At 35.8% G+C, this 11,753-nt stretch overlaps 1 protein-coding gene and 1 long non-coding RNA gene across 2 annotated transcripts in view; one reads left to right on the top strand and one right to left on the bottom strand.

Annotated features, from left to right (window-relative positions):
- Positions 1 to 9,051, top strand: part of LOC100632798 (negative elongation factor D-like) — a 21,333-nt gene extending 12,282 nt beyond the window's left edge. Inside the window, exons 8-15 of the mRNA XM_019997965.1 lie at positions 6,316 to 6,436; positions 6,661 to 6,730; positions 6,792 to 7,044; positions 7,910 to 8,024; positions 8,288 to 8,383; positions 8,467 to 8,604; positions 8,660 to 8,789; positions 8,846 to 9,051. Coding sequence (XP_019853524.1) covers positions 6,316 to 6,436; positions 6,661 to 6,730; positions 6,792 to 7,044; positions 7,910 to 8,024; positions 8,288 to 8,383; positions 8,467 to 8,604; positions 8,660 to 8,789; positions 8,846 to 8,895 — 973 coding nt within the window. The 3' untranslated portion in view covers positions 8,896 to 9,051. The remainder of the gene's footprint in view (positions 1 to 6,315; positions 6,437 to 6,660; positions 6,731 to 6,791; positions 7,045 to 7,909; positions 8,025 to 8,287; positions 8,384 to 8,466; positions 8,605 to 8,659; positions 8,790 to 8,845) is intronic.
- LOC109582905 (uncharacterized) lies at positions 3,707 to 4,210 on the bottom strand. The gene is made up of 2 exons (XR_002185269.1): positions 4,172 to 4,210; positions 3,707 to 4,101 (listed from the first exon to the last, which is right to left on the bottom strand). It is a non-coding gene; the product is annotated as an uncharacterized LOC109582905 (long non-coding RNA).
- Positions 9,052 to 11,753: the final 2,702 nt, after the last annotated feature.

Below are 11,753 nucleotides of genomic sequence, written 5' to 3'. Positions count from 1 at the left end.
CTATAAGCAAATATAACTCTAGATACTGTGATATGTCTCGACTTACAATGTGTAATCTAGAATTTAATTAGATTTTATACTTGATCAATAAAATAAATATTAAATAAATTTAGAATAACATTAGATTAAACAATTTAGAATAATTGAGAAAAATCCTTTTAATAAACAACAACTCGGTGATAATTATGATCACAAACATACAAGAATCCATCTTTGTTAAATGTTAATCCATAAGGATGCTTACCATAGCTTCCAAAAATTTTAACAAACAGACCATCACTAGTGAAGACTGAGATACGATTATTGCCTGCTTCACTAACATACACTAGACCAGTAGCTGCAGTGTCTATTGTTATACCAACTGGACAGCTAAGTTGTCCAGGATCAGATCCATATGTACCAAACTGATCCACAAATTTTCCATCTGGAGAGAACTTCTGAATGCGATGATTATTAGTATCAGCAACATAGACTAATCCTTGACTGTCAATAGCAATGTCATATGGAGACTGAAACTGTTCAAAAGCTGATCCTTCACTACCAAATGAATGAGAGAAGGTTAGATCAGGATTCAAGACTTGAATACGATGATTACCCTTATCAGCAATATAAACCTGTCCAGTTATAGGAGAAATGGCTATACCAGAAGGATTATTGAATTGTAGTGGTCTACTACCCTTCTCACCAATTGATGCTTTACGGTATCCATCCATGCTTATCTTCTGGATCCTGGAATTATCAGATACAAGGATGAATTTGTCTGGAGTAATGGCTACACCACGAGGAGAAAAAAACTTGGCATTACCACTTCCTCCTTTTCCTCCTAATGATTTCACTTTCCATTCTGCTCTATCCAGTATTGTTACGCAGTTACCCTCACGCTCAGCTATTATAACATGATTATCATCACTTACAGCAACTCCACAGGGATGCTTAAACTCAATTATAGTACGTAGTGGAGTGATGTTATCAAGGTAAGGATTAAAAGGGATGACTAGTGAGGTATCCTCAAGGTGTGCATCATATACTTGTACCTTTACTGTATGAGTACCACGTGTTGAAGGGTTACACTGTATCCTATACACTCCAGGATCAGTGCTGGTGGTAGTGACTGTAGTGTGAATGGGTTCACAACCTGTACCTACTGGTACTAGGCTACACCTGAGAGCAGAGAGGGGAACAGACAAAAGAGATGAATCTGGTGCCTCCATTGATAGTGAAAATGAAGTTGACTTGCTAATATCATTAATCTTCTTCACTCTACACTGCTGTAGTGCAGTAGCTCCTGAAATAATATCTCCAATGTGATGTAGAGATTTGATATCTTTACTCAATACAAAGTCAGCTTTTTCTGTTGAATGTAACTCCTCCACATTGATCCTTGCACTAACTTCACTCATACGCTCCATCATCTGTTTTTTAGACCTCAGAACTTCTTGAGGACTGCCTGTCTTCAGAATCTGTTCCACATATTCCTCAACGTCCTCCAGAAGACTCAAACTTATTTCTGCTGATTTCATTTGCTCTGACAGAGCCTTTAGTTTATCATCAGTGACCCTCTTTGCTTGCTCAGTCAGTTTCCTCTCTGACTGATGAAGAACAGCAATCATTTCCTCTACCATTTCATGTATTTCTTCTAAGACTCCTTCTCCTCTCTCTTTGATCTCACCCTCTCTCTCTGCTAGAGCAGACAGGACCTTCTTGAGTGCTTCCTTCTTACCCTCAACTGGTGATAAACATTCTCTTAACTTTTTACAGTATTTAGTATAACTGTCAGTGATTAAGTCATATTCATGATGTTTGTGATTACGAACTTGACAGGTAACACAGATTACTGTATTACATGTTTCACAGAATAGTTCCAAAGGCTTTCCGTGATCACTACATGTGGCCTCTTGAGGATTTGATAAATCTGCTGTCTTCTTTGTTAGACTGTACATCTCTTTGAGGTCGTTGAGGTGGAATGCTACAGGAAAGGCTCCTACTCCTTCTTCTGGTAACTCTGTATGATGACGACAAGTGGGACAAGAGAGGTAATAGGTCTCATTCTTCTTCTCCAGAGGTAATCCCTCTAGACAGTGCTGACAGAATGAATGTAGACAAGGTAAAGTTTTAGGGTTGGTATAGTGGTCAAGACACACAGGACAGGTGAGCCGCTCCTCTAGTTTGAGTCTGAGACCAGAAGATGGTTTGGTTGCCATTTCAAAAAAGGATAAAATTTTTTTATGTAAAGCAGGATAAAAAAAAAATAGAAAGAGAGAAATACTTAATTAAGATAGAGCAAGAATGAACAATTAGAAAATGAAGTCGAAATAAACAAAGATGTCAAACAAAATAGAGCAGTAGAAGAAAGGAGCAACAGGCAGACAGCCCTGATGGCCTGGAGTAGTGTATATAGTCTTGTGACTAAAGGAAATTATGATAGCTAAAATAATTGTTATAGTAGCAATCTTCATGACCTATGGCATATTGCTGACACTTGTAATCTTATTATAAATGTACATGTACATGTATGGTATCAAGAAACTGAACAAAGACAAGTTTTAGAAGAACATAAAAAATTTTAAAAAAACAAGATTCAGTAGGCTTCTGAACGACCAACGAAAATATGAAATGAAAATCCTACTCTCGTGATGCAATTTCTACTCTACATTGTACTTTTAAAGTTTTTATGTAAAAATCATGAATCACCTTGCACTGTAGACTAGAATTTGCATCATGAGAGTAGGATTTTCATTTCGTATTTTTGTTGGCTGTTTGGAATCCTACTCAATCTTGTTTCAAGTTTTTAACTTTTTTATGTTCTTGTTTGTGTTGATTTTTTATAATATTTATAATAATGTTTTTGTTGCAATTGTGATACTTGTTGATTTTACACAAACAATAATTTTCTTTATTATTATTATCATTGTTATGACTTTCTAGCATTTATGAGAGACAGCAGATGACAAGTGAAATTAATACTATAGTCTTGACATTAATCCTCGTTCAAGGAGCTACATCTTTCCTGCAATTCTGTAGCTGTCTTTTCCTGTTCTTCCTGTTGCCAAAGTCATTATCATTTCATTATTGTACCTTAAAGCCACTATTACTTGGGAGTACTAATTTTTGCGGTTTTTTGTGAGAGGCTTTAAAATCGCAAAAATTAGTACTCACATTTATTAATAATTTAGGTTTATTGATACCGTAGGCTGGGTTTTGATTGCATATCTAATAGATTGCGAATTTGAAAAAATAACTAGTTTGTGTTTCCAACAATTGCGAGATGCTAGCCTAGCTAGCCACACTCACAAGTTAACTGATTGTCTTGTTTCTCTCCTTTGCCATCTAAAGCTACTATTAACTTCCTTCAAGATGTTAGGTGGCATTGGGACTTGACTAGATCAGGTAATTTGGGCTGAAAATAGCACAGGATACCACTCATGATGTAAAATGAAACACGTGTTGAGAAAATGATTGATAGGCGTGGTGCTTATTAATTATTATAGGTGTGGCGTTTATCAATTATTATTAATTACGATTCTTTTCATTGCGAGATGTATTCCAGCATAGATACAGTATACAGGGATTGGAAACACTCGGATAATTAATGGTTGATGCGCGTTACGGGTTAATAATTTTATTCAAAATGGCCTCCCATGTTAAAATTACAAGCCCTGTTTATTTCATATATCTTGACGCTGCAGTATCACTGACACTTGATAACTATTCTATAATGTAAAAACTAATAGTTGGAATCAAATAAAAGTTGCATGCATAGCAAGTTTATCAAAAGTAATCAATAAACGGCAGTATTCTTCACTTGCAGAAACAGCCTTCCAAATATCCACAGGACAAAAATAGTCACTTCATTGTAGCTCATTACATTGGAGAGATTCCTAGGGAACAATACTAATGCCACAGATTTTCGTTATTAGTCATAGTGAAGTTGCCAGAGGGAGAAATTCCGCCGTAGGTCCGACTATTCTTGATGACAGTTGATGTCCTCAATAAAACACGGCTTAAGAGAAAATTAAGATTAAAAACACTCAGTACATTGGATAATAGTCACATCAATCTAGACATCTCATCATAACAGCTGTTGTGTCATCAATGTAGAAGCTAGAGGGAGAAAAGATCTCAAATCATACGAGAATGGATATATTGCAAAGAGTACCAGTTTATAGAATACCTTCGAAAGAGAGCTTTATGCAGCCAAACTTTTCCTAGAATGGGGACCACTCAAAATCTTAAAAAGTCATTAGACAGATGACTTTCTCGAGACTTTTCTGAAGAATATCCCTGGATATCTATTTTTAACCCGTAACACGCCTAGGTTTTTTTGACAATTTTTGTTGTCTCATTGAAATGTTAAGAAAAAGATCACGTGATACCGGGCCGTTTCCAATCCCTGTGTATACTGTATCTATGATTCCAGACTCGCAATTTGCAATCAAAAAAACCTCGCAATCAAAACCCAGCCTACGGTAGTTATTAATTGAAGAAAAGAAAAAATTGTGAAAATTAGTACACTCTAAATCAATACCATTAACGAGTTGCAAATATTTGTCTACTTAAAAATAAGTGGCTGTAAGATAACATTAATTAATTGTTTTTTAAAAATAAAGTAACTCATTACACACTTGATAAAAGAATAATATGTAAGATTAATACCTTCTTTTAGCTGGAAACCTCCACTAAGTATTGCAATTGATCCCAAGCATAGCTAGCCTAGCTAGGTTAGAAAGTTACTTGCTTTTCCCAGTTCTGAGAACCATAGATATTAGAGTAAATGAAAGGGATTGGAAACGGGGGCGTAGGCTGGTTGATGTTGCTATTGGTTACCGGCCCAATACCTGGTTGATTTCCCATCTCCTCCATTAGTGAGGCTGTACTGCAAGGATTTTGAACGACATTTATGAAGATCCAAGAGGACTCTTACTTATGATATGCCTACTGTTTTATATAGAAAGTGTAGGACTACCTGTAGCAAGGCTTTTACTTCTACAAAGCTATTTTGCAACGAGTTATAGACTCTTTGTTATAGGTACAACAATTTTTTTCATTTTTTGCCCTTTTTTCTGTTGTAACAAACTCTTGCTTCATGGATCCTAACTCCAACATTTCATATCATTTGAAATGAAATATTATTTTTTCCAATCATTTCATATGTAAATGAAAGCTCTTTCATATGATTATTATTTTACTTTAGCTTGTTTTCAAAAAAATGGATTATAATGACAAAAAATACATTTTATGGTTTTAAAAGTGCCATAACATTAACATAGTAAAATTATCTGTACAATGGAAAACAGTATTATTAAGGGAAAACGTTAGGCTTCTTGATGCATTAATTTTACGTGCATAGGAACACTTATTCGTGAGATATTGTTTCTAAAAGAAAAAAAATCAAGGGTAAATTGTGACAAAAAATTACAACAAACCTCTGTCAGCCTATCAGCTATACAAATGAATGGAGGTTTGCCTACGCCCATGCTTCCGTTTTGAATCCCTTTCATTTACTCTATTATCTATGTGAGAACTGCAGTACTGAGCATGCGCAACTACGCCCAAATTTTGGAGCACATGCTTCTATAATTAACAAAATGGCTACGTGAGGTAAGCTGGCCTGATACAGAGTCATAACGTCACTTTTTTATATCTTGGAGAATGATTTTAGAGGACATGGATCCGCGCATAGACTGTTGGAGTAGAATGGTGTAAGAATTATACTTCTAGCACCAGTCAAGATTGAGATACAGCTCGCCAACTAAATTGCCAGGACTTCTTGATGATGACAAAAAAGTGGACTGAACAAAATGGCCGGTTGGCCGATTTTTGAATTTCCTTTTAGACAAGGGTTAGAGCGACACCAGTGGTACTAATTGAGTCCTCTGGTCAAGATATTGTCCTCTAAGAAGTCTGGTAGGCAAAGAAGCTTGTTTTCCCAGTATAGAATAGCAAGGCTGTAAAAGTCATGGCAGACATATTGTTTTAGGGTGAATCCTACTTAGTAACACTACTGAATAACTAATATTATTTTCACAATGACAGGTATTTTTAACTATTTGTAATTTACTGTATGTCAGTATAATTGTATAAATCTCTCATAGACACTCTCGAACACCTCCATTTATATAGATGCTATTAGTAACGCAGTAGCGTTACTAAGTAGGATTCGCTCCACTTCAAAATGGCTGCCACAACTTTTGCTGCCTTTAGTACATGTACATGGTCTTTTGTCTGATTTTTGAGCATGGTTGATTCACACTCTATTACATTGACATTAATATGGACAGCAGTTAGTGCACTAATTACAGTACTTACTTCCCTTAGGAAACTGGATGTGACAAATATGACGCTTCATTTCAATGGTATTGGGTCTCATGCTAAAGTATTTGAGTCCCTCAGCTCAATGTTATCAAGGAATGCACTCAATCCTGCTGACGTATCTGCTGTAAGACAGAGAGGAGAGAATGTGAAAGACAAAAGAGTACGAGGGAGAAAACCGGTTAAGTGTGGACACTTTCAATGAGAAAGGGAGGGGAAAAAGAGTGTGAGGGATTGAGAGAGAGTTAGAGGAGGCAGAGATGGAGAGAACACTATATGTGTATAATGTAACAAAGTATAGTGTATGTGTATTTACATGTATTACATGTATAGTGTATATTCCTATCCTAGTTGTATCATTGCTATGCTGAAGAAGAGAAGCAGCCATCAGTCAAATTTCTACATAATGCTCAATTTTTAGGTACTTGTATGTGTAATGTATTATTGTTAAATTATATACTTTATATTGTTTCTGTTTTTAGAGCTATTAGTTCAGACCCTTTTCAAACCAGGCAGCAACATAAACCCAGATCATAAGGAAAAGTATCTTTACCTACTGGCATATGCTACTAGTGTCTATGAGGCTCCTAATGAAGATGGAGAGTTAGTTCCCATTAAAGATGATCTGATAGGAGCACAGGAAGCAATAGAGACTGCTCAGGGGATATGCTCAGGAGCAAATGATTCTTATACAGAACTATTGACACAAATAGGAAAACTGTTTGAATGTCTTAGGTAAAGAATTGTCTTTTTTGATGTACATTTTTATATACATGTATACGTATATCCACATGTGTATACATTATTCATGTTCATAAACATATACATGTGTAATTATACATGTACATGTACATACACTGCATACATGTACATGTACATGTACTGTCAAGATGTACTAGTGTACCAGCAGGGTTTCCCACAGAGCGTGCTAAGTAAGCTAAACAGCATGAGCTGGCAAGCACAAGCACATATATGGCATTTGGTGGAGCAAGTTTTAAAATTCATAAATTATCTAAATTTCATTGGAATCAGCTCGAAGTTTTTGCACAACATAAGTACATGTACACGTATATGTATCAGGAAAAATATAAAAATGGAGGTTTCTCTCCTTTTTCATTTTTGGTGAAATTTGGTCAATGACCCTGTACTTACAGGAACTGAGGCCTAATTTTTTAGCAACTTTGAAAATTCATAAAATTTCTAAATTTGATTGGAATAAGCTCAAAAGTTTTTGTACAACGTACATGTACGTGTAAAAATACATGTAAATGAATTTTGTCAAATACATGTACCCTGTAGTTAGAGAGTCTTATTCCCTTTGGGAAACCCTGTGTACCGGTAAAGTAGATTTTCCTTTGTATGAGACTGGCAGCATTACAGGATACCACTCGTAATGAATTTTAATTACATTTTGAAATTGAAGTACATGTATTAACATGTAGCTGTCTCATAACTCCTGTACACGTACATGTTAGTGCTTTGTTCTAATGGTAGGTAACATGCCAAGTAAAAGTTAAATAAAATTGCCTATCATCAAAATAAAACTAACATGAAGAAATAATGTTCTAATGCTGTAAAATAATTGTGTTTTTTGCATTAGGTATCCGATTGTATCAATGGGTGTGTTCAGGTGGGTGGAGTCAACTGTCACTAATCCTAGTTTCTTTGAAGTGTCTGCTGAGACAACATCACTAGTATTAGTATTACTGGATGAGGTAAACTACTGATACATGTATTTTGTGGCACTATACATATACCATACATGTAGCTGTATCATAATTATTGTTATTATATTATAAGCATACGTGTGGTTAGGAACTCTGACCATGTATCACTGTAGTAAATGTAGCGTTGCTATAAATTGATTGTGCATGTACATGGTACATAACCAGATACTAGCATGTACATGTACATGTACACATGTACATGTAATCAAAAAATTTATTTGTAATGTAAATATTTATTTCTTTTTTTAAAGATTGCCTCGTGTCATCCATTACAACACACATACATAATGTCATTGCTACAAAGACTATTGGAAGCTTCTTATCCTTCCCTTGAAGTACAGATGCAGGTAATCACTATTGTTTTTGTCAAATGGAAGATTGTGTATCATTTTTGATGTGTAGTTGTAATTGTATTTGTTTATATTTATAGGAACTAAAAAGAACATTCCTTGATCACATGATACACCTACTAAGCTGTGATCATGTCATACCAGTAGTATCATACATACACAAATGCATGATATCTGGTACATTAGACCATTCACTCATCAGGTACTTTGTCTCTGAGGTAAAGTTAAAGATAGAGGCATTTGCATGATAGTAAATTCATACATCTTATTTAGGTATTGAGTATTATAGGTCCACCATATTCTACCGAGTTCACTTCAGTTTTTCTTCCACTCCTTCAAAATGATGAAATTGTTTCTTCTCTTGTGTCTCAGACTAAAGACGATCCTGTATCTCTATTTCTAGGTAAGTCCTAACTTAGATATAATGTGTTTAAAATCTTTATTTTAAAATCATTATAGCTGAATGTCCACACAAATCAAAGAAAAAGAAAAAGTCTAAAAACAACTAGATCTATAATATTTCTTGGCAAATGTATAATTTTTTATAAACATTGATAATAGCAGCTACTCTTGATAACAGTAATGTAAAAGCATATTAATTATTCTCTGTCTAGATGAGTTATTGTAATAATTATTATAGCAAAAAGAATTGTGATGTTTACATTTAATTACTGTTAATGAACAACTGTTGTAAGATAAAGAAGAAAAAGATACAGATCTACAAGGTGAAGAAGTAAAGCCACTGTTGCAAAATGCAATCCACAAGCACCACCTACATGTAGTCCATGCATGCATTGCAGGCAAGGTAATGAAGGTATCGCCCACTTTTGGTGTCTCTATCTGAGCTGCATAGTCTCTTCTCCTTCCAGGCTTCCACCTTCTTTATTTTGTTTTGTTGTTGCATCTGGTCATTAAGACAACCTCTCATCACTCATTCACTGTCTTCCATCCTTACTCTACTTTGGTTTACATTCCGGCTTCTTCCGGCGTTTTCTTATAATTTTGTTCTGGCTCTATCTTCATTTGCCTGCCTTCTTCTACCAAGAGTATCTACATAATATCTACCTATCTCTCTTCATTTTTGCTTTACGAAATGTCAGCCAAACCATTATCACCTTTACCTGGTCTTAGACTCAAACTGGAGGAACAGCTCACCTGTCCTGTGTGTCTTGAGCACTATACCAACCCTAAGACTTTACCTTGTCTACATTCATTCTGTGAGCACTGTCTGGAAGGATTACCTCTGGATAAGAAGAATGAGACCTATTACCTCTCTTGTCCCACTTGTCGTCATTGTACAGAGTTACCAGAAGAAGGAGTAGGAGCCTTTCCTGTAGCATTCACTCTCAACAACCTCAGGGAGATGTACAGTCTAACAAAGAAGACCACAGCAAATCCTCAAGAGGCCACATGTAGTGATCATGGAAAGCCTTTGGAGCTATTCTGTGAAACATGCGATACAGTAATCTGTGTTACCTGCCAAGTTCGTAGTCACAAAAATCATGAATACGACTTAATCTCTGACAGTTATACTAAACACTGTCAAAAGTTAAGAGAATATCTATTACCAGTTGAAGGAAAGAAGGAAGCACTCAAGAAGGTCCTGTCTGCTCTTGCAGAGAGAGAGGGTGAGATCAGAGAGAGAGGAGAAGGAGTCTTAGAAGAAATACATGAAATGGTAGAGGAAATGATTGCTGTTCTTCGTCAGTCAGAGAGGAAACTGACTGAGCAGGCAAAGAGGGTCACTGATGATAAACTAAAAGTGCTCTCAGAGCAAATGAAATCAGCAGAAATGAGTTTGAGTCTTCTGGAGGATGTCGAGGAATATGTGGAACAGAGTCTGAAGACAGGCAGTCCTCAACAAGTCCTGAGGTTTAAGACACAGATGATGGAACATATGAGCGAAGTTACTGCAGGGATTATTGTGGAGGAGTTACATCCAAAGGAAAGAGCTGACTTTGTATTGAGTAAAGATATCAAATCGCTGCATCACATTGGAGATATTGTGACCTACTCACTACAGCAGTGTAGAGTGAAAAAGATTGACTGCATTACACCTGCTCCTGCTGGCAAAGCACTTTCGTTTTCACTATCAATGGAGGCACCAGATTCATCTCTTTTGTCTGTTCCCCTCTCTTCCCTGAGGTGTAGTCTAGTACCAGTTGGTAAGAGTGATCAACCCATTCAGACTACAGTCACTACCACCAGCACTGATCCTGGAGTGTATTGGATACAGTGTAACCCTTCAACACGTGGTACTCATATATTGAAGGTACAAATATATGATGTACACCTTGAGGATACCTCAATAGTCATCCCTTTCAATCCTTACCTTTATAATATTACTCCACTATTTTTTATGACTTCACTTAAGACTCCTTATGGAGTTGCTGCAACTGATGATAATCATATTATAATAACTGAGAATGGTGGTCACTGTGTAACAATACTGGATAGAGAAGGAAAGAAAGTGAAATCATTAGGAGGGGAAGGAGGAAGTGGTAATGTCAAGTTTTCTTCTCCTCATGGTGTAGCCATTACTCTAGACAAGTTCATTCTTGTGTCTGATAATCACAGGATCCAGAAGATAAACATGGATGGATACCGTATAGCATCAGTTGGTAAGGAGGGCAGTGGACCACTACAATTTAAGTATCCTGAAAGTATAGCCATTTCTTCTATAACAGGACAGGTTTATATTGCTGATGCATATAATCATCGTATACAAGTCTTGAATCTTGATCTAACCTTTTCTCATTCATTTGGTAGTAAAGGATCAGCTAATGGACAGTTTCAGTATCCATGTGGCATTGCTATTGGTGATCAAAGATTAGTATATGTTACTGATCGGAATAATCATCGCATTCAGAAGTTCTCTCCAGATGGTAAGTTTGTGGGTCAGTTTGGCACTAAAGGATCTGGTCCTGGACAGCTTAAGAAACCGATGGGTATAATAGTAGACACTGCAGCTACTGGTCTAGTGTATGTTAGTGAATGGGGCAATCATTGTATCTCAGTCTTCACTAGTGATGGTGTGTTTGTTAATAGGTTTGGTGAAGAAGGTAGTGATATTGATCAGTTTTATGCTCCTTATGGAATAACATTTAATATAGATGGATTCTTGTACGTTTGTGATTTTGGTAATAGCCGACTTGTTATTTATTAAATGTTTATGCATGTATATAGCTTATTGATTCATTATTTTATTGTTAATAATAAAAAATTAATCTACTAACTATTGATTTATAATATAATAGTATAATAAAGGCAAATTATCGGTTTAATTTTACGCTGAGTTTTTTGAAAATTTATTTCTCTACATGTACCTTAGCATGCATTATAGGAACCTAGAACTGTTTTATATCCT

Source organism: Amphimedon queenslandica, unplaced genomic scaffold (genome assembly GCF_000090795.2).
Source record: "Amphimedon queenslandica unplaced genomic scaffold, v1.1 AMPQUscaffold_13346, whole genome shotgun sequence".
Taxonomy (NCBI): domain Eukaryota; kingdom Metazoa; phylum Porifera; class Demospongiae; order Haplosclerida; family Niphatidae; genus Amphimedon; species Amphimedon queenslandica.
Note: the sequence above shows the minus strand (reverse complement) of the source record. Positions and strands in the feature narration are given on the sequence as shown.